The 24,467-nt window shown below is 35.1% G+C and overlaps 2 protein-coding genes across 7 annotated transcripts in view; one reads left to right on the top strand and one right to left on the bottom strand.

Moving 5' to 3' along the window:
* The window catches only part of ro (transcription factor rough), a 52,428-nt gene extending 40,137 nt beyond the window's left edge, over positions 1–12,291 (top strand). Inside the window, exons 2-3 of the mRNA XM_073961157.1 lie at positions 4,494–4,728; positions 10,309–12,291. Coding sequence (XP_073817258.1) covers positions 4,494–4,728; positions 10,309–11,143 — 1,070 coding nt within the window. The 3' untranslated portion in view covers positions 11,144–12,291. The remainder of the gene's footprint in view (positions 1–4,493; positions 4,729–10,308) is intronic.
* Positions 1–23,488, bottom strand: part of gw (trinucleotide repeat containing adaptor protein gawky) — a 71,524-nt gene extending 48,036 nt beyond the window's left edge. For 2 of the 6 annotated variants that reach the window (XM_073961153.1, XM_073961156.1), the window contains exon 1: positions 23,323–23,488. The gene's annotated coding sequence lies outside the window, so the exon portion shown is untranslated. Of the gene's footprint in view, positions 1–22,874; positions 23,234–23,322 lie in introns of those variants that run through there. The other 4 variants (XM_073961151.1, XM_073961155.1, XM_073961152.1 and 1 more) reach the window with 3 other exon arrangements.
* Between the last annotated feature and the right edge of the window lie 979 nt (positions 23,489–24,467).

The following is a 24,467-nucleotide window of genomic DNA, read 5'->3' as shown; positions in this document are numbered from 1 at the left end:
TCCGTCCGTCTGTCCATGTATTTTTGTTCGCAACATACAGGTCGCATTTGTTGTCCGATTCAGCTGAAAGTTTGGGACTACAATTTTTTTAGCCATAGGAAGAACGCTATTGCTTTTGGTGAAAATCGGTTCAGATTTGGATATAGCTTTCATATATATTTTCACCCGATTTGACATATTTGCTGCACCAAAGACGCTATATACGTCAGATTTCGATGAAATTTGGAATGTGTGACTGAATTCGGTCTAGAAATAAGTGTGTCAAATAACATCGAAATCGGTTCAGATTTGGATATAGCTCCCATATATATTTTCGGCCGATTTCAGGTATTTTCTGTACCAAACATGCTATATATGTCCGATTTCGATTAAATTTGGAATGTGTGACTGAATTCGGTCTAGAAATAAATGTGCCAAATTATATCGAAATCGGTTCAGATTTGGATATAGCTCCCATATCCGATTTAGATGAAATTTGGAACGTGTGACTAAATTCGGTCTACATATAAGTGTACCAAATTATATCGAAATCGGTTCAGATTTGTATATAGCTCCCATATATATTTTCGGCCGATTTCACGTATTTTCTGTACCAAACACCCTATATATGTCCGATTTCAATGAAATTTGGAATGTGTGACTGAATTCGGTCTAGAAATAAATGTGCTAAATTATATCGAAATCGGTTCAGATTTGGATATAGCTCCCACATATATATATTTCCACTCCTTCGGGTACCTCCCTAGGAAAAAGTGAAGTTTAAGATCTACTCTCGCATAGTTTTTATTCTTTTTTCAGTAGGTACATTTACAACGGTACAATTTTTTTCTGGAGTAAGTCAATTCTTCCTGTGATAATGGTTCAAAAGCTCCAACACCCTGCCGGCACATACTAAAACTTCTATTGTGCAAGATAACTCTAAAACTAATTTAATATTTCGAGTCCTTTATGAAGAAGTTTGGTTATTAAAAATGTTTGGAATGTGTCAATGATTTGGTATAGGCCTACATTACGGTAACTACAGATTTGAAAGCAAACTCTTGCTTCCAAATTGATATATTTTATATACGGCAAAATTGTTGTGTTTGATTTTTTTTTTTTTTTTTTTTTTGGTCAGCTACTGAGCGTTTCGTGGACAAGTCAATGACATAAAAAAATCTACCGTGGCCAAATAAACGGAAAGAAATGACTCACAAAATTAGTTCCAGTTCTATGATGGACTATGCCAGTCCATTTGTTAAGGTACTTAATCCACAAAAGTAGGGCACTTAAACTCTTCTCCAATCCGGTTTATGACGACTTCTCGGATCGTGATGATTTCTTTATTTTTTTTTTTTTTTTTTGCAAGACGATGTCATTCCTTTCTGAATGTCCAAAATGGCCATTCACCTCACGCACCAATATGAACGTTATTTATTTTTTCTTGGTGTAAACCGTGTTTATTGGGTCTGCCAGTGGAATAATAAGACCCTAAAATTAGACCTTCCAAACCTTCTTTTACACCACCACTCTGGTTATTGCTTTTTGTACAACAGTAGGCTGAGGGTATTTAGCTGCCGGCAAAGCCGACTGATTCTTCTTTAATTCTTTATAATTGATTCCAAATCTTCTTTACGTTTTGCTTGTGCAAAAGTCTTCTGACTTATACCGACACAGTCTTAACTTTATTGGAACCTAACAAAATAATATCCCAACAAAATAGGCCAAATTCGTTAATAAGTCCATTTAAGGTATTTTTAACTTTTAATGGTTACTTTCAGGCATTTCGAAGGATTTTTCTTCGAATTAAATCGGCTGTAACTTTGCATCTAGGGTTCTTAGAGGAAAGGCAACACAAACCTAGACGAAAAGGTAATTTTTAGACATTTTTGTTATTTTACTTGCAAAAGATCACATTTTGTCCATAGGGCTATCTCTTGTGCCGTGGGCTCTCTTTTTCTTTAGATAGTGATTATCCTCCTCCCTAGTAAGTGGTCGCAATTGATATACTGTCGACCTCCACATTCAACTTACAAACACACATTCAACAGCCTTTCATCAGTTATAACTAACAATCTCTGTGACGTGGTGGACGAATAAATGAAACGTAAACGTTGCACAGTCCCGGAGATATACTTAAGGAACTTAATTTACTTTGAAGATATTATGAACTCATCGTTTATTAAAACGTTGATATCCATTCATTTGCAAAATATTGTGTAAAAGTCCGTGGCCAATAGACTTCAGGCATCCCTCTAACAAAGGTGACGTTTTGCTACACAAACTCTTAATGACAAATGTTGCCCACGATTAGAAGGTTTGACTGTAATACACTTGTCATTTTTGGCGATATTTCATATTGTCACTTTATTTGTGTCCAAAATTAAAAAAGAATAGAATCAATTCGATGACTTGTGGAGGCGATTCAACACGTTGCAACGTGTTTGTTTATTATTAGCTTTGTTTGCAAAATATATAGAGAATATAGATTCTGTATACAGATGAAATCGTAAAAAATGCTTTTCGATTCAAGGTTAAGAAAAAAATATTTCGTTTGCAAAAAAAATAAAAATCATCGTCATCTTTGGATCGACCTATCTCATTTATATGTGAGTTGTATTTCAAAATTGTGTTTGCCAATAATAAAAATAATAATAATGATAAAACAAAGGAAGTAGCAAGCTAAAACAAACATTCGTACATAACAAAAACTAAAGTGATTTTAAAAATTCAAATACTGCTAATTTTATTGATTTTTGCAAACAAAAATCACAGCAAAGTATGAAAACAATTAGAATGGTAGACAGAACAAATCTTGGCGACAAAAGGACTAACAATTAGCATGAATAGAAAAAAAATAATTTTAAGAGATTTTTTTGAAAAACTATTAGCGCTTCTCTACTCAGAGATAAGAATTTTTGGTTCTTTCGCATCTACTCATTTCGAATTTCATATAGAAGAAAAATTTACTTTTTTGGATTCATTCCAAATAGCCATCGAATTGAAATAAACAATGAAAATTGTATGGTTTGGTTGTTGCTTGGTTGGTTAGTTGCTCGGGACGGCCGGTCTGTTGTCTGGTCGATTCGTAACAGCGATAGCCATAACCATGACGTAGCAGTTTAGAACCATATCATGACGTTATTCAAAATGTTGTTGTTGTAGATTCTTAATAGAATTACTTTTTGATTTTTTTTCTATTTTTTGAAAATGTTCCTATGCACTAATAGAATGATTTCCTTTCTTATCAATTGTAGATGATGATGGTTGTTGAAATAACAACAACAAATCAAACAAAACAACTATAAAATAAGAGATCATTTACACCACCCATACCGCAGCAATAGGAAATTGAAAAAGTCATAAAGGTGACGATCTACATGTTTTATGAACTTGATTAGGGGTCTATTGTGAGGGTTGCTGCGTTATATGGAAAACTCATTATAAAGAGACAATTTAGTCAGAGATTTCTTAGTTTTCTTTTCTTTCATTAAAATTCGTTAACCCACATGAAAATCAAAATTTGTTTTTTGTTGGAATTTGATACGCAAGGCTGAAATACATGCTCTGGCATAATTTCAAGCTTCTACGTTAAAAACTTACGATCCTATCGAATAAATGTCACAACGGATAACGGGGTAACTTTGCAGATATAGTTGTAATGAAGGATCCGAAAACCTAGCGCTTCCGAGGTTTTGGTTTCATTACTTACTCCTATTCGTACATGATAGAAATGCCTAAAATGCGCGCCCTCATAAGATATAATATATATAATTGTTCCACAAACATCCCAGACGGGACAGGGGAGACTTCTCTCATATCAATGAGTGCACCCCGATTCATTATAGCTCAATGATATGAGACCTACAGTTTATCGCCGAGTCCGAACGGCGTGTCCTAAGGACACCACTTGTAGAGAAGTTTTACATGGCTGAAATACTCAGGAAATGTCGCCAACATCACTGAGGGGTATTTTACCACCGTTGAAAATTTGATGTTGCCTGGCCTGGGAACCGAACCCATGACCTTTAGCGTGCAAGGCGGGTGTGCATACCATTGCACCACGGTGGCACCCTCATAAGATATATATTTTATAAAACAGTTTTAATCAAGGCGAATTTTGGAAGGTGATCCAAAAGGAATTCAGGGCTTACTCTTCATTTGCTTTCAACAATTTTCTTGCGTGGAATCCACCAAGAACAAATAAAACAACAATATTTATGAAACACATTTAGTAATTAAACTCTGTATACCTATGATCTTGTGAGAAAGAAATTTTTGTATTTATTTTTAATTGAAACAAAATGTTTTGACAGCAAATGAAGTTGGTATTACTGCATCACCTTCTTACTTGCACCATGGTTTTAATTTTATAAGGTTTTTTGCTGCTCCTGTAGATTTATGGTGGTGGCCCTGGGCATTTCAGGTGACGACATGAAAAGATCTTGATATACATTTTAAATATTTATCTGAAAATAGAAAATAATTCGTTTTTTTATTTCGTTCTTTTTTAGTGGCCCGCCGTCGCCGCAAAGAGGGTAGACAACGCCGTCAACGTACCACATTCAGTAATGAACAAACCCTTCGCCTAGAAGTCGAGTTTCATCGTAATGAATATATCTCACGCAGCAAACGTTTTGAATTGGCTGAAGCATTGAATCTTTCCGAAACTCAAATTAAAATATGGTTTCAAAATCGTCGCGCCAAAGATAAACGTATTGAAAAGGCCCAAATTGATCAACAATACAGGTAAGTCAAAACTAGAGACTTTGCTAAAAGCATTCCTTTACTTCAGACATACAATTCATATGGGAGCAGTTTACAAATTTTACTACTTTTGCCGGTTTTATCATTTTTAAAAGTAACGGAACAGAGCATTTGATTGGTGAACCATTCCTATTATGATGGCTTGACAAAATATTGAACAAGTTTGACAAATGTTTGTCTATCGATATTGGGTTCATGCTATGGCACAATTACCAAGGCAGTGGTATCACACCAGTTGTTCGAATATGAAGTGTCAAACGCCTTTATAAAAAAATTATTTTTGTTGTAATTACTATTCAAAATTTTACGATACCTTACCTGTAGTGCGATTCTGTAACTCATTTTTGCTGTGACCGACAAAAATCGGTACAATTAAATCGCAAAATTATGACTAAAAACATAAAGAAAAGTTGGCATCACTGTTTGTGTCGGTAGAGGCTAGCGACTACTTTTTATTCATCGTTAACTTACCGAAATTTTTCGTTAATTATCGAAATTATAAGCATTTTAATTTTACCGACAATTATCGATAACAACAAAAATGGTTTAGAGAATCCCACTGGTCGATTTGCCTTGATTGGGTTATATAATAGTCTACATTAAAATCGTCGACAAAATTATTTTCAAACTCATCTCATTGTCAATGTTTGGAACATAGTCCACTTATAATGAAGTAGCTGATTAAACATGTTGATATACCCTAGACAGACGGCAGCGTTAATTTGCATTAGCTGCCTTAATTCAAATTAATTCGTGTATTATCCACATTCTTAATGCACAAAATCAAACTGAATTTAAAAGGCATTTAGGTATTTCAATATGGCAATACCGTAGAAGAGAGCCCATATTCATATGAGGGAGAGAGCATATTCATGCACAAGGAAAACAAAAAATACAGTGCAAACAACAACAAAACAGCAATCAGCTGTTTCGTAAATGCAGAAACTGTCGTCTGTCAGGCTAAAATTAAATGCACATCTTAATGCAAATTAACACTGCCGTCTATCTAGGGTAATGTATAGCAGCTGATCGTTATTAGCGTAAACTGATGGTAACATCATCATCACTAAACAAAAAATAAAAACTGATGGCAACGTCATTGTTGTCATAAATAAAACGAAATAAAGTGAAAATGGCAGTCTGTCACAATTAAAAGTTCTTGTGGTGTTTTTCATTTATTAAATATTAGCATTATTGTTGGGTGCCACCGTGGTGCAATGGTATGCACACCCGCCTTGCACACAGAAGGTCGTGGGTTCGATTCCCCGGCCAGGCAACATCAAACACTTTTCAACGGTGGCAAAATACCCCTCAGTAATGTTGCCGACATTTCCTGAGTATTTCAGCCATGTAAAACTTCTCTACAAAAGTGTTGTCTTATACACGCCGTTCGGACTCGGCAATAAACTGTAGGTCCCATATCATTGAGCTAATATGAATCGGGGTGCACTCATTGATATGAGAGAAGTCTCCCTTGTCCCTTATGGGATGTTTGTGGAACAATTATATTATAAATATTAGCAAATTACATTTGCCAATATTAAACCGAAGCTGAATTTTAGAACCTTAAAAATGTCTTCTTCCAACGTATAAGTTAACTTATTCTATGAATACCACTATAGTACAAATATTCAAATTTTTCCAATTGGAGACCTTCAATAACCCTCTTTAACTCCATTGAAGATCCTCAAAAGGTATTCTCCCCTTAGAAGACATTCAAAACGAATCCTTCACCAGCTTCTCGATGACAGCAGTGATGAATTATAGAAGAAAGCTAAAGTTGACTTTTTGCCAAAAAAAAAACAAATTGTCGACTTTTCATTCTTTCAATTTCTTCATTTCGAATCTTGGACAAAACTGGAACGTGGAAACGATGTTATAGAAACATTTTGGTCACAGCCCGTAGATGGTTTTTTATCTTTCGACTTTAAAAATCGAAATTTGATTCTTTTATCGTTTTAGCTACTCATAAACTGCGCTAAAATGGATGCAGGAAGTGGGTAAATTTCAGGGATCGGGGCCGTAGCATAGCAATCTCCAGTGAGTCCTCGTAGTCATCAGACCTTCTTCAAAAACAGAAGCACTTCCAAACAGCTTGTGCTGCCATACTATCCCCTTGCACTACAATTGTAATGGGCTCCAGGGTAAAATAGAAGAATAGAGTAGTGGATGTTATTAGTCGTTATAATTGGTTTCGATCCACAGTTATACACAATATTATAGGTTATATTAGCCTACTTTGTTTGTATTGGTACTCCATTCTACATAATTACTAGAGGGGTATAGCGCTGGAAGATTGATGTCTTACGCTTTGGGAGTTTTATGTTTCTGCCGCTTCATCTGACACCCTGTCTCGGATCAGGCCATCTCCATCATATCGACTACATCAGCAAACCGCAGATTGCGTCTATTTTTAATACGGCAACAGCCCATATTTAAGAGAGTTCATACATACAAATTTCACTCTTGCCGCTACATAAGGGTTAACTCCGCCTAGCATGAGAAAGAACTATCAGCATGAATTCGTCAAGCAACACACTGCAATAAAACTACTGTAGGCCATATCCACATGCCACTAGAGTTGTGTACTTCCGGAACGAACTAGTTCCAAAGAACTATTCCGGACAAGGAACTATTGGAACTATATCCAGCTCTTGCGTTTATATAGTTCCTTTAGTTCATATAGCTCGTTTCGTTTCTCTGGTTCCTTCAATTTAATGCCTACGTCGATCTTACGTTGTTGCTGTTTGTTCGCTGCAATTTATTTGTTTTTATGTCAATTCATCCACCAAACCATGAAAACATTTCGGTCTCTGAACTATTTGGAACGAAGGAAACAAAAAGAGCGATGAAAGAGAAAAATTCGTTGAACCATTTCTGTCTCGGAACTATTTGGAACGAAAAGAATGATGAAAGAGAAAAATTGGTTGAACCATTTCGGCCTCGGAACTATTTGGAATGAAAGGAACGATGAAAGAGAAAGATTCGTTGAACTATATCGGTCTCAGAACTTTTTGGAACTATATTAAGGAACTAGTTCCTTTTGGGAAAAGGAACTAGAAAGCTCGATCCGCTCCGGGAACTAGATTGCCCAACTCTACATGCCACATAACAGTAGTGGAAGAGCTCGATCGATCAAGTTGGCTCAACCACACTATGGGCAATCCACTATATTGTCGACGCCAGTCGTAACTGGAATTCAGAAAAAAGTTGCTCCGTAGAGTGAAAGAACTGAGCCTTTCATCAAATTCAGTCCCACCGGACTGACCACGACCAGCGAGAGGTCAAAAAGTACAAGATATAACCATAAATTTTGTGTGAGTGCTATCTTCAGAGAACGTTAGTATGTTAGTCCCAATTACGTTCTGAATGGTGCAATGGCCGGGATGGTGCAATGGTCTTTTGCTAGTTATACCCTCCACCATAATATGGAGGGTTAGATACTTTGTCCCACAACTTCCCCTGCTCGATCAATCACGGATGCTGATTGGAGCACTGGCATCTCCTCTACAATTCCCTCTGCGGATACCGTAGTGTGCGGATCGCCGCTGGGCATCGGTTGTTGTCGGTTTGCTCGCCTTGTTACATTTTGCTCTCACTGGAATAATTGTAATTGTATTAGTATATGACATGAGATCCTCTGCGATCACTCAGAACCTCTGCGTTCACTTGTCATTAGTCATTTGTGGAGAAATAACTCCTACGCGTTATTACTAAAAGGCCTCTGTCGCCACTACCACCGATTACAAAAGGTAATCTACTTTGTTGTTTGAAAAGAATCACAAATAAACTTCCAGTATATTATTATATTTAAACTGATACTGCTTGTGTTTTTATTTCTTTGGTTCTTTTCTCCCTCCACTGCTCAACATACGGTATCCTGAGTTATCGAAGAAACCTATGGATTTCCCCTTCCTCACCTAATCAGAGGGTATAATTAAATTTTCTCATTCCGTTTGTAACATATCGAAATATTCATCGGAGACTCTATAAAGTATATACATATATTCTTGATCAGGGTAAAATTCTAAGTCGATATAACCATGTCCGTCTGTCCGTCCGTCTGTTGAAATCAAGATACAGCTCGCAATTTTTAAGATAGAGCTTTGTAATTTGGTATAGAATATGTTATTACTCCTAGGATGTTTGGTGTTGCAAATGGGTCATTTCGGTCCACGTTTTGATATAGCCCCCATATAACGGTACCACCCGATTTTCGGTATTTTGAAATTTTTAGCCTCATTATCACACCGAAATGGCTGAAATTTGCCGGTATAGGTCCACGGCTTCATATAGCCCCCTAGAACGGCTAGAAACATGTCGGTTCCTGCCTATTTCTGGTATTTTGAAGGTCATGGCCTCAACATTCCACCGAAATGGCTCAAATTTGGAATGTGGTCTTCATTTGGGGTATTAAACATTCCATATGAAATTTGTCGGTGCAGATCCACGCCTTTACATAGCCCCCATAGAACGGTACCTCCCGATTTTCGTAATTCTAAAGGTATATCCCCCATAGAAGCGTACCTCTTAATTTTCGCTATTTTGAAGGTTTTACCAAAAATATCGGAAATTTTGTAGTCTTTTTTGAGTCTAAAACTCTCTGCCACAAATTTGTAGGTATAATATCGGCGTTCTAATATGAACGGTACCTCCCGAATTTCGGTATTTTGAAGGTTAGCCACATTGTTTTATCGAACATGCTGAAATTTCGTACTTAGTCTTCTTCATAAACGAAAGGAAACTAAATGTTCCATTTTACTTCAATGCAACTCGTGGTGGAGGGTATAACAATTTCGGCCTGACCTTAACGACTATTAAAATAGTACTAGAATTGAGCTCCAAATACCAAGTTTAGCATGATTGATGACACATACTTCCTTAAATAAATTGAAATAATAACATTTTAAAGGAGTGCACAAGAACAATACTGGAACGGGCTCCTTTCTGCTCTGTCCAAGAACCTGCAAAAATATAAACATTTTTACTACGATAAAAATGTTTTCTTTATAATATCGAAAAAATAGTAAAAATTAATATATTCTTGCAGTTCTGGAACAGACCATACATTTATTCTTATTTTTTTTTTTCTTTCACTTTAATTTTTTCGAGGTTAGCAAAAAATTTCAGAATTTCTCGGCTTGTCTCTCCCATCACATTTCCCATAGAAATGTCTAGACTTGTGTATCTCCCAAACCCCACTAATTTGTTATGTACTTGTCCCCAATAGTTTTTCTTATCCCTTCTTCTTATCTGATAATCTATTATTAATAATGCAGAAAACTAACGGAAGTAAAACAAAAATAGAAATAAAAAGAGACAAGTCACAAAAGTAAAAATAAAACAGGGAACTAAAAATGATTTACGTTTTGAAATAAAATTAACACGAAAACTGAAAATTTTACGACACTTAGCAGCACAAAATTCCCATCAAATTGTATAATGAATGTGATGGGGGGGTGGGAAGGGGTCTGACAATATAAAACTTATACTAATTATTTTATGATTTTCCAATTCACATAATTTATAACTGTCTCATTTATATTTACTACTACATTTTAGGAGTTTTGTTGTGGCCAATGGTTTTATGAGTTCTTTAATGGGTCAAACGGCATACGGTCATCCAACAACAACATCAATGATAACGAATCTTCAACAGAATTTGTATCATCAGCCAGCACACAACCATACGCAGCAGCAGCACCAGCACCTCCACCACCTACAACCGCACCTTCAACAGCAGCAACAACACCAACAATATCATGTCCAACATCATCATCATCAACAACAACAACCACAACTGCCCACACATTTGCATTCAATAACAACAAATGCTGCCGCTGCATCATCATTGCGTTCAAATGCGACAACGTCAACACATTTACATGACCACAAGGATGTAATGGGACAACAACAAGAACAAGAACCGACCAATAATTTTATAAATTCCAATGTCACATCTAAGGCTATCACAGCCATATTGTCTCCAAAAAGGCATTTACAATTGTCGGTTGCCTCTCAACCCCCACCACCACCACCTCCAACGCCGTTGACACCACAGCAAACATCAGGAGTTGAATCTGTTATAAACAACAATGCCACAAACGTGCATAACAATAACATTGTTAATTATGGTGACATTAATAGTTTCCATAAATACAACAGCAACAACAACAACAGCAGTAGCAGTAAGAGTAACAGCAACGCCAGTAACAGTATATTGAGAACAGGTCTTGTCAGTGGTATTGGTGGTGGTCGTGGTGGTTGTAATGTTACCTCCTCTAGTTCTTCTAGTACTGCTGTCATTGGTGCCAATGGAATTGTTTCAAGGCACAGTCGTCACAATTTGAATGGCACTAATGATTGTAATTTCAACTCAATCACCAACTCGTGTTAACAATAAATTCTATTTGTCTTGAAGATCTTTTCCATCTTGGAATTTGTTTGAATTGTAAGCATTAATTGTAAGCTTTATATTATTTCTTATATTTTCAATACTTAAAATTTAGTATTTATGAATTCAACCTATATAACAATATATCAATGGAAACATAAAATCAAAATTTAATTAAGATACATTCAAATGAAAATCGTGTATAAAACCAATTGCATTTTCTTACAAAAATTATGTTTTATTTTCCTAACGGTTACAAATGTTGGTAAGTGTCTTTTACAATTGTTGTATAGAAAATTCCATATTCCGACACCGCAGTGTGATATAGAAGACCAAATATAGGAAGACACGTGTCCCGTCATTTTTGCCCATCACCATTAGTCTTGAGGCCTTGATGTCAAAAGGGATCATTTTACCAGGCTCATACCTTCTAAACCGCAAAGATTTTTGTTTAATTTCGGAGGCACAGGTGTAGTACTTGTGAAGAAAAATTGCGAACACATATAATGCATCAAACTTCATCTTCAAGGCCAAAAACTTCGAGGTCAAATTTATTTTACAATGTTTTCTCGGTTTTGGTCTATGGATTCAAATTGATCAAAATCAATGGAAGCAACCAACAACAAAAATGTACCTTAGATCTCTGAAAACAGCTTTCTAGAACATACGAACTCTTTAGAAAGGGTTCTTAAAGGTCAAAATAGGAAAACAAATGCAATCATTATCCATTTTTCTCCGTAAATTCAAGATAACAATCAACTACAATATGAGCAAAGATTTCAGTTATCATCCTTTTGGAACATACAAACTGTCTACAAACAGTTCTTAAAGGTGAAAGTAGCAAAAAAAAAACTTTAGAAAATATTCGATTATTTTACTTTTATCTCCGATTCTGCTCCTTAGATACCAAACCGTTAAAAATTCAAGAATACAAACAACTACAAAAATCGGTTTGATATCTATAGACCAAACCCGTGAAAAAATATTAAAGAAATTTGACCTTGAAGATGAAGTTAGAAGAATTTATGTGTTCTCAATGTTTGTTCTTTAAGACAAGAGCTGCAACCTTGCCTCCGAAAGTAAACCAAAATTCGAAGCAGTTTAGAATACATGAGCCTGACAAAATGATCCCGTTTGCTTCAAGACTTTGGGTGCCCATAACCGCGAAAGTGCAATGTTGGACAAGTGTCTTCTTATGTTTTGCCTTCCATCACGAGGCGTTGTCAGAATATGCTTAATTTTCCATGATTAAAAAAAATATTTTTCTTGTGTTGACTCAGATCGATTTTATGACGTTGTATACTTTCTTTCCTATGGTGTTGACGGCATGATCCGGGGATATTTGCTATAATAAAATAAACTTACAAAACATCCAAGCGATATGCTACATTTCTCCGTTCGTAAAGCAACTCATCAAGGGATGTTCTTATAGTTAATGAAGTATATCGTCACCAGAAATGCACAAAGACGTAACCCTTTGATGGTGCGCCTGAACCAACTTAAAATGGAAAGTGCTTACACCTGGGAAGTTTTTGCGGATTCTGAAACTTCAATGTTCATAGGTGAGAAAAATCCAAAAAAATCGCCGGAGGGCTTTTTAGATAAATCACGGTTAAAATTCACATTTTTAGATTTTTTTAGTTTTTTACGATTTGGCATGGAAACCGCAAGTCCTATCGAAATGTGATAAGAGAAAATATTGTAGCTGTGAAAATTCTCTACAAGATCCACCCTTATGTTTTTTAGTAAGTATCACCATTTTTTAGATATAGAAGTTCAAATTGAGACAATGCACTGACTGTATCGCCTCCTTATAAAACAATGTCATGTACGGTGCGCCGTAACAAGTTCGCGGACGCAAAAAAAATAAAAGAGAACAAAAATGACACATTTTTTTCGAAATTAGGTAATAATTTTTTATTTATTATATTATATTTATGAAATTAGTCGTATTATGTACATTAATCACAAAAACTTTCGATTGTATACAATTAAATGGCTAAAAATTTGCATGCTATAGCATTCACGTCTGCCAACGTGTTAACTTTGAATGAAAACAGCTTACGCCTGGGAAGTTTTTGCGGATTCTGAAACAGCAATGTTAATAGATGAGAAAAATACAAAAAAAAACAAGAAAAAATCGCTTAAGGGATTTTTAAATAAATCGCGACAAAGTTCTAATTTTTACGTTTATTTTAGGTTCTCGCGATTTTCCTTGGAAACTGCAAATCCTATCGAAATGGGGCTATAGAAAGTGTTGTTGCTGTGAAAATTCTCTAGAGGATTGACCTTTATGATTTGTTCCTTGGTTTTACCATTTTCGAGATATAGAAGTTCAGGTCACATTATTAAGTTTTTTGTTAGGTTTTCACAGTTTTGCTTCAAAATGGCAAGTCTTATCGAAATAGGACTAGAGAAAATTCTTTGTGGGATTATTATACATATTAAACGCGTGTACTTAAGCGTTAAAAAAAATTGACGGATTTATGGCGAAAAAACTGTCCATTTTTTAGTTAAAATCGAAATTTTGACTTTGACAGTTCACAATTCTTTTTTAGAAATGGAAATTTTTTGATTCATTTTCGCTTAAGTACAAGTTTATTAGGTTCTTAATGATCCCACAAAAACATATGCTGATCGATTTATTCGTTTTCGAGCTACAGTGGGCACCGCAAACGGCGTTAGTAAAAACATTAGCGGTATTCACTCATTGTGGTAGATTTACAACTCTTGTTAATGTACTATATGTACCAGGGTTTTTTTACAACGAAGTGTGAATGTCTTTTTTGTGAATATCGTAAACATATCTAAGCATCTTAACGTTGTCGTAAGTCTATCTTTTAGTTTCAGTTTTATTACACTTTTTTCATAAAAAAATGTTTTTTTCTTGGCCTCCATTCTTTTTTTATTCTTTTATTCTTTTTATTTTTCCATTTTTTCTACCAAAAAATAAAATTTCGACATAAAATAAAACTCACAACAAAGTGACGGCACAACAATCAGCTGTTCTAACCCTTGTAAAAGTACAATGGAATGTTTACAATACTTGTAGGTCGAGTAAATTAACAACCCTGTGGTAAATTAAACTTTCATGTATTTTGTTGTTGTGGTATTGTAAACACTTGTAGATCTGCAATATTAACAAGATGTACAAGATCTACAATGCCACTTTACCAACATGAGTGAATACCGCTATTGTTTCGTAGGCGACCATTTGTCAGAACACTGTGCAATATTTTTCAACATAAAAAATTCCAAAAGTAGCTCAAGGTGTGATCTATCCGATGAAAACAAAATCTTCTAAAAAATTTGGTAGATTTCTTGTAAAAAATTCATAAACATGTAATTTTCCTTGCTCAATAAGTGAGGTTATGGCCACTTAAGTTGGGTAATTACTGCCATATATCTACAGTTGCGTTCAAAATAATAGGAGCGCCCATACAAAAAAAGAAAATTGTCAAAAAATATGGTTAAAGTTACCCATTTTGGTTTATTTTGAATTTGTTTAACATTGTTGACATCCCAACAGTTAATTCATCAGCAGAAATGTGGCAATCTGTTTTAAATTATTTACTGTTTACACCAACATTATAAATTGTGTTTAAAGTTTTTGTTCAAAAAAATAGGAGTGTTGAAGAAAAATTACGATAAAAATAGTTTTAGTTGAATTTAGGATCAAAATTTTCAATATTTTAGTTAACAGTAGTAAATCCAATAGATTTTATGAGATTTGAATGCCGTTTGAAAACAAAAGTCCTTTGGAGGTATCCAAAAAACAGGCGATTGTCCTTGCAGAAATTTGTTCCATAAACTGAGCACTTATTGGGCAACTCAATGAATTTTGTAGACAAAAGCTTTAACGATTAGATTTGTTTGCTGCTATGGATGTTATCTATAACAATTTATAATGATTGGTATCCTATAAATTTGTGTATTTTGATCCTTGAGCAAAGTTAAAGACAGTTTACATTAGCTCTTAAGGTAAGGATCGGCCAAAAAAGCGTATCTATAAGGAATTTATTCGCCAACCAAATAATATTTGGAAGTCTTTAGGATGCTAACCTTGTGTATGCAATCAATTTTGCTTCTATTCAAAAAATGTTTAAAACGTGAACGGTTGAAATGTACGTTGAACCATTTAGTGATAGGCAGGCTGGGATTGCACTATAATTGGTATACGCCGTAATATATTTTTCAATAAAAACTTACGTTTTTCACTCAAAAATACTTTATTTAGGTTAGCTTCAATAGAAAACTGTTTATTATACGATCCAAAACCTAATAAAAATAATCTTAGGCCAACTTCAAGAGTTTGTCCTTAAAGTTGCCTTATCAACAAAGCATTTTGAAAAATGTCTCATATGTGCCAATCATCCAATTATTCAAAAATGAACCATATAATGAATTCTGCGTGCAGTTAAGATGCTAAGGACCTCAAAACATCACTTGATCGAGAAATTAATGCCTTATAGATACGCTTTTTTTTAACCGATCCTTACGTAAAGAGTTAATGGAAACCGGCTTTAACTTGGCTCAAGGGTCAAAATACACGAATTTCCGGGATACCGATCATTATATATTGTTCGAGATAACAGCCAGAGCATCAAAAAACTCTAATCACTTAAATTCTGTCTACAAAATCCATTGAGTTACCCAATAAGTGCTCAATTTATGAAAAAAATCGCTGCAAGGACAATCACCTGTTTTTAGGCTACTCCAAAAGAACTTTTGTTTTCAAACAGCCATCAAATCTCATAAAATCTATTGGAGTCACTACTGTCAACTAAAATATAGTCAATTTTGATTTTAAACTCAACTAAAAATATTTTTATTGCCCTTTTTCTTCCGCACTCCTATTTTTTTGAACAACAAATTTGAAGGCGATTTATAATGTTGGTGTAAACAGTAAATAATTTAAAACAGATTGCCACATTTCTGCTGATAAATTAACTGTTGGGATGTCAACAATGTTAAACAAATTCAAAATAAACCAAAATGGGTAAGTTTAACCATGTTTATTCGACCATTCTCTTGGTGTGAATGATCACTCCTATTATTTTGAACACAGCTGTATATATCAAAAATGGTAAAAGCTATGAAAATATCATAAAGATCAATCTTGTAGAGAATTTTCATGGCAACAACATTTTCTTTAGTCAGATTTCGATAGGACTTGCGGTTTCCAAGCAAAATCGTGAAAACCTAAAACCCCAAGAATCTGAACTTTGACCCCGAAAAAAGTCCTGCGCCGATTTTTTTTTATTTTTCTCATCTATGAACATTTTAGTTTCGCAATCCGTAAAAACTTCCCAGGTGTAAGCACCATCAATTTGAAGTTGGTTCAGGCGCACCGTGTTAAGACTATTGCATATATCACAAAAGCTTTGTAAATTTTGTTGTGCCGATATACCGGTAAGATCTTTGCTCATTTCACAGATGTCATAAGGAGGTACCCTTTTGCAGTCCTCATGAGAGTATGCATACTCTTCGCCAGCGTATCACTGACATTTGTATATATCATTAGGCGCCAATAGGCAAGTGATCGGCCCACAGTGATTAAGAAATGTTTTTACCGACCAAATATTATGTAACTATGGACGGATAGAAGTATTTGAACATTTTTGCTCAACGGGAACAATGTTAAACCAATGTTCAACACTTGATTATAACCAAGGCAAATTTATATAAGGTATGAGCATGAATTACAACAACTAACAAATTTACAAAAACAAGATTGTTGTTATTGAAAAATATTTGGTAAAGAACATATTGAATAATAGTGTCGTTCCAAAAATTTCCCCAGGAAAACATAAATACATTTTGAAAATCCTCTAAAATATAACAAATTTGAATCAAAATGTAAATATAAAGCATTCAGAACTGTCGTAGGGCATTTTTATTACACGCTTAGGATGAAAAACAGTATTTTATGGTAGTAAATTTTAAAATTTCAAATTACATGAGTAGACTCCATTACATTTTGAAAACTAAATTTACAAAAAAAAGTATGAATACAGCTGATTATCACTTCTACCTAATATAAATGTACCTTGATTATACCCTCAGCCTTCAGGCAAACTCTTATGTTGCACGTTGAAACTTTTGTAAATATAGGGGTAAGAAAGGAGAAATGGAGGTCCTTCAACTTCGTTCTCTCCCAAATAAAGGTGAAAGTTTTAAGGTGTATCATAAGGGTAATGAGTAGTAGTATACTCCTATCTATACGTACGCATTGATACTATGAAAATATGCCTCATAGAAGTAATGGTTTTTGACGCCAAGTATGTTTAGGCGAAATTCGTTTCAGACAATTGTAATCGATTTAGCCAATCAGCCCGTCCGGTGGAGCACATGAAAACTCTCAAACGGAGCAATCCTCCAAAATTTTGTTCTGGCAATATTTTTTATCCTACTTAGATCAAGTTCGAAGATTGTTCGTATTAATGCAATCCTTAGGGTACCTCCTCCAACTAAATTCAAATATTTTCACTAAAATGGTGCGCACAGATAACTCTCGAAGGAAACCCCGATTTGGTCCAAACATTCCAGACATAGAATATAGAATATGAACTATCTTCGGGTACCTTCCACACAATGTTTCAAAATTGTTGGCACAAGTGCAGTTTATTGACACTTCTTGGATCTTCATAAAAGTTTTTGCAGCACTTTTATCTCTTGCTGTCAAAAGTTTTCTTGTGAAGACTTCAACAAAGAATTAAAATACAAAAACAATATTGATTTAAAGCAATACGTTTTAAGAGCAAGATCAAATGTAGAAATATGTAACTGTGTATTATTTCTCTTGGAACAAGCGACGGATACTTTCCGACTTGTTCTATTAAATAAAAAATGTTTTACAGGCAATAAATAATCAAGCTTCCGGTCTTCAGTCAGCATTTTTCTTATCTGACTTTGATAAAGTCAGGTAACAGTTATAAATTATCTCATATGTATAAACATTTTTAATAAAGATCGAAAGTACAGTCGAACACGCTTATAATGGGATTAAAAACAGATAGTTATATAGATTTTGACTTCTCATATCCATAGTTCATAATATACATATGAAAAGCATTTGATAGTCAAGCAATTCACACTGTTTAGAGACATTTACCAGACCACCCTCCGGTCTTGTTTGAAACGTCGGATAATCAATTATATGCGTGGGATTCAGGAACAAGAAGTACATGCCCCGAAGAGTGAATCAGGGAGTGAACTGTCCAACATTTCACCTTTCCTGTATTCCACACTCCCCAGGCAGCATTGAGATCCCTGAACGATCTTGGCATCACCTTGACTGATCATACCACATAATCTCCCACTACATCTACGGCCACACTGTTCAACACATGGACTGCGAAGGTAAGCACTGAGTTCAATGCCATGGTCCATGGTAGAAGAATTCCGACCACTAACTACCCTAAGATTCTAAAGGTCACATTTGACATCATGTTCATGTCATCCACGTATGCCACAACTATCTGTAGGAACAAGGTCTCTAGCCGGCATCACTTGGGGTGTAGATAAAGAAAGACACCTTGTTGACTACATATAACTAGACAGATCGGTAAGCTATGCGGCGCCAATATGGTCCGCGAATATAAGTAACGCAATGGAAAAATGTTCAAACCTCATGTCTTCAGTAGACCATCTACGATTCTTCCAGTACAACAACACAATGACATGCTATCGTTACAGTACTTACCCATTATAAGGTGGATAGGATCCCCCAAAATAGGGATTTGCGGAGGCATTGTAATGATGTAGAAGAAAAATCGAACGTTACGAGAGAAAACTCCGCGATCAGCATTTTTATAAGGTAATGTTGAATATCATTCACACAGATGCAGATGCCGTGAATGGGGTCCTCGGATAACATTCCCCATTTATCGCAGTTGAATAACATCAGCTGCTACGACAAACCAGAGTGCCACGACAAACCCATGGCAGCGGGTTCTTTCGTACCAGCGGCTGCCAACCCAGCATTAAAACTATTCTTCTACGTAGGTTTAAATGCTGCTATAACAACAACAAACCAGAGTAGTTTTTGCTCAACTAAGCTCGGGATGGTGTAGCCGTCTAAATTCGATAGGGAAAGGATTGATGACAACATGCAAAACATGAGCCCAGCATGGGGCACAGGCCCGCACGACACACTGCACCTCATGATGCACTAACAAGGTGACCCTGTAAACCCAGCTGATGTCTTATTCAGCTGTCAAAATGCATTATTGTTTTAAAAAATATTAAAAAAAAATATATATACAAGCTATAAATACGCCAATATAAGGTTACTCTACGCTGAAGACGCAATGAAAACCCCTCGAAATATTGAGTCTGGAAGAAACACGTCGAAACAGAAAGCAATGACTTCACTTGTAACAGATTTTAGTGTCCATTTTGATAAATTCTGTAAGGGGTACGAAGACTTTTGTGGTGTCGAAATATCAACCTTTTTCGGTTTTGGCGTAATAAATCCGTTATGGTTCATCAAAATACACTCTTCTTTCGAAACTTTAATAAAGATCTGCTGCAGCAAACAGCCCAACATTGTTAATATATACATCTTTCTTTTATCATCGTGTTCTTACATCGATTAAGGAAAATCTTGTAGGGGTACGAAGACATTTGTGGCACACTGTATAAAAATAATGTTTCTTTATTTGAATTGTGCCATTAATATTTCGTAGTTTTATTCTTTTTTGTGCATTCCTCGCTACAAAAACTTGTTGACATTGCTTTGTGGGTTACCTTACTAATTGAACCTTGCTGCACCTTTTCAACTACCCTGTCAAACCTACTCAACTAACTCCAGTAGATTTGTGGTTACGAATCATCGAAGCACATTCCTAGAACTGGAGATAGACCCAGAGGTAGATTAAGCAGATCAAGTAAAATGTATTAGTCCATCGTAACATGTTGCAAACATTTATAAACGTCCTAGGCGAGTCCTTATGCTGCACTCTTTCCAAACTTTGTGTGGGAGGTACCCGAAAGAGTGGTCCGATGTAGTCAACATTCGGACATAATCCGAGTCGTTAAGAAATAATACGGTGTACAACGTTTGGACCAAAACGGCTTCTCTCTGCGAGGTGGTGCCGGCAGGCTTTTTTCGAGCTTTTGGAACATTATCTCAGGAAGTATGGACTTGCTCCCCAAAAAAATTGCGGCGTCGTGACAAGGTCCGCAAGAAGAACTTTTTGCAACAAATTTAAAAACTATCCGAGACGAGCTGTTAAATTGCATCTTTTCCAAAATTTGTGTGGGAAATACACGAAGGAGTATACAATATACAATTTAGTCCATATTTAAACCTGAACTATGCGTGATATTAACATAGGCAAAGTTATGACCAATGCGGTCCAGAGTTATCGTGCGCACCATATCTTCTTTTCCGCTTAACTCCTTGATGAGCATAGGGCCTCTATAACAGGCATTACCAAAAGGAGAACGGAGAAAAATGTGAATGTATTAAAAATATTGGCAACTTATAACAGTGTGTTAGTAAGTTTGTATTCACGCAAGCTATAAAACATTAACAAATCAAAACATTTGTTCTCTTTTGTACGCTCTTTCTGTGCATTCGGGTCGTATGCGTGTAAATTGCCGAAAATCATCGGGACCGCCATGCCAAATGTGGCCATGCTTGATCTACAAACATCCTCCAGGATTATCTGTCATTTGCTATTGCTTTTATTTCGCTCCATGATTTTCCGGTGGATTCTAACTCCTTCACAAGACTTCCTTTCCAGGAGTTTTTAGGCCTTCCTTTTTTGTTGCTACCTTGTGGATTCCAATCTAGGGCTTGACGACATAGTTCATCGTTATTTTTCCTAAACATGTGCCCTGTACACTTCCATTTTCTCCTTTTTATGATGGTTGTTATTGTATCGGTGTTACACCTTTGGTAGAGATCGGAATTGCTTATAACATTTGGCCACCATATTCTCAAAATGTATCGGAGACATTTTAGTGAACATTTTTCAACTTTGGGGAGGTACCGGAAGAAGTGGATCAAACTTAAGTTTAGACATAATATTACGATATCCGAAATTTGAACCAAATCGGTTGATCCGTTCGAGAGTGCTCACCTGCCAGTCAGACAAATGGTAGGGCATGGCTAAATTAACTCCAAATTGTCGGAAGCAGATTTCGTTCAAACATACTTGGGTCTAAACCATTATTTCGATAAGGCCCAATTTTTGTCGTATCAAAATGTATATAACCTCTTTAGCCTAAAGTATGAGGGTATAAAAATGAACTTACATATGCTGTAACAATAACAACCAAAAAGGAAATTGTTTTTGCTAGTTTTTTTTATTTTTGCGGTTGGTGTTACACATGTCCCTTTGGAAAACAAACATACGACTATGTTCTAAGACACACTTCACCTCTCACTTCACGCTTCAAGCATTTTGTGCGCTTATTTTTCGAGAATTTTACGGATGGACTAGGGTATACTGTTCTTTTTAAATACCCTAATGAATCTTAGTCCCATGAAATTCTCAAAAAATAGGAGTAAATGGGGAAAAGAGATTGTGGTTATCGAAGTAAGGGTTGTGACCAAAGGTCAAAGTCATGCACTCGGGTCGGATTGGAATTTTTGTTGTTGCGGACACTTAACCGAAAGGTATAAACATCACCCGGAAGTGCAAGAGGTGCTTCTAAACATAAAATCAAACTGCACATATTGAAAAATGTATCATTGTTGGAACCAATGGCGGCACATCTGAATCTATTCTCCCCATTAATCCAGTTTTTTTAAATACTCATAACATAAAAAGGCTGCAAAAACATAAATCGGAATCTACCAATAAGATAGATAAGATCAATATTGTAACACCTAAAATTATGGGGCAAATACGAAAACAGTATAATGCAGATATTTGCAACACGAATATAAGATTTACCAACTGAATAGCTTGGAACGTTGTTGTGCAACTGTGTTTTTTGTGTTAATATGCGAAATTTCAATACCGCCTCTTATGAAAGCGTTTTTGGGAACACATTATGTCCACATATTCTTAAGTAAATTTTGGAAAACAACATCATCTCTCCCCTCCTGTAACAAATATCGAAAATATCAAAAAACTTCTGGCATTAATTGCAATCATGATGATTATGATTAGCAAACAGGTGGTGGTGTGGCATAATTCCGTTCGGTACAGACTGACTATGTTTGTCTACAATTCTGCGTCGTTATTTCGTCTGTGTCCTTTCACTTTATTATCCATGGCTGCATACTAGTATTTGGAAGTTGTAAGAAAAAAATCAAATGCTCAAAAATAGGAAAAACAAAAAGCAATTGTCTTTTTTCGGTGGCTTTGAATCGTTTTTGTTTGGAATGGTTTTATACTAGGTGGTGGTGTACTCTTTTTATTTTGTTGCTTGCTTTCCATCCATCTTCAATTGTTATTGTGCTTTTTTTCCCCTTGCATTCCTCCTCTTAGGTGTGGTGGTTGTGTTGCTTCCAAATTGTATCTGTACGTGTTTTATGCGTTGTGCGTACGTATGTGTGGAATCCATATTTTCGTGTCTTATTGGATATGTTTGCTGCTGTTGTTGTTCTGCTGCTGCATCTGTTACTGCTTCTTCTCAATAATAAATAATTGATATAAATTTTGTTACACTAATCACATTTTTGTCCAGATACTTTTTTTCTTAAGATTTAATTCTTTATTTTTGAAATATTTCCAACAAGGCTACCACCATTCAAAATGCGACATACACACACCTTATTTCAAGTTGCAAAACGAGTGGCAGCGGTGGCTGGTTGGTTAGCTGGCTGGTTGGCTCTACAGTCAGTATTTTTGTTGCTGAAATTAACCTATTTTAGGCAATTTTCTTTATGTCAAATTTCACACCGATTAACCGTATTTTATTTGCAATTTTTCACAAAATCCATATAATAAACATTGAATTGTACATTTTTATTCGTATATTGATATTTGAAAGTGTATTTTTCGTATATTTTCTTTGTTTTGTCACACACTATATATATCTTAATATATATAAAAAAGGGTCGTAAAATCGTAACCATTCACACACAAGTTTAGACGAACGAGAGAAAAAAATGGTCAGAAATGCAAATTTTCTGTAGAAAAATTTCCACCATTGATTGCTTGAAAACTTTGAACTTTCACCAAACTGGGCTTTTACAATCTTATGCGATTTGAACTCACCCTTTAGTTTTTTGCAATATTTGTTATTAAAACTCTAATTTTATTTATTAAAAAACTAAAATTTTACAAATTTTTTCACACACAACTTTTTTTTCAAGAAACATCACTACTTGAAACAGCTGATTGCCAACTAAATAGAATGTTTGGCAAGTGGGCAACTCCCCAAAGCAGCCATTTTGTATGGCAGGATATTGCCAGTTATTGCACAAAAATTGTTTGATGGCAATGATTTTTATGCTATTTTGTTAGATTTTCTTAAAAAAATTCGTGAAAAATTAAACAAAAAAGTTTTCCTATATTATATAAAGCAATTAACATCTTTACTTTCAACAAATAAAGCCATAAAAATGGTAATTTCCTTAACATTTTTTAATGTGGCAATGACATTCATAAACAAAGTGGTAACACCAGAGAAATCATTATACGGCAACAATCTATTAAAGCAATATGGTAATCTATAAGAAAAATTTCTCCTGACTGTGGCCATTTTGTGTATAAAGAAAAAATAAGGCTTCTTTTATTTTAATCTTTTCATATTTTTTATTTGTTCAAAAATATACTACAAATTATTAAGTCCTATATTGTATCTTTTGTACAATAAAATTTATAAGTACATACATTTTATGTATATGCATTGTTTTTGTTGCTTGCCATATCTGCATACAAGCACTTGTTATCGTCAGACACCGAAGTCAAGGAATATGAAACCATCGGCATTTACGTACAATCCCCGTTTCATGTTTTCGTGACGGTATTGCCATTCGCAGCTATTGCATAATGGTAAATTTACATCAGGAAATAATTCAGGTTTTACGGCTGTTGTGTCGTTTATTTGCAAAAACCATTTCCGGTCATATTAGCTCTGTTCCAGAACTAAAAAAGTTTTTACAATTTTTACCACTTTTATATGCTGTTTATATTAGAGCTTTTTGGGAGGTTAACCTTCATTATCAGGATTTGTTTGACGTATATGTAATGGGATTGACATTTAAAACCCAGTGGGTTTGGTAAATCCGGTTATATATAAACGTACTATTACACATTTTGCGTTCCCGTACACAAAATGTATATGAAAATCGTTTACGACTTTTACAACTTTTACCACTTTATAAAGTACGGAAACAGGCCATATATCTACTTATTTG

Source organism: Musca autumnalis, unplaced genomic scaffold, assembly GCF_047663935.1.
Source record: "Musca autumnalis isolate F117 unplaced genomic scaffold, ASM4766393v1 scaffold_1, whole genome shotgun sequence".
Lineage (NCBI taxonomy): Eukaryota > Metazoa > Arthropoda > Insecta > Diptera > Muscidae > Musca > Musca autumnalis.
The sequence above is the reverse complement of the archived record's forward strand: the minus strand, read 5'-3'. Positions and strand labels throughout refer to the sequence as shown.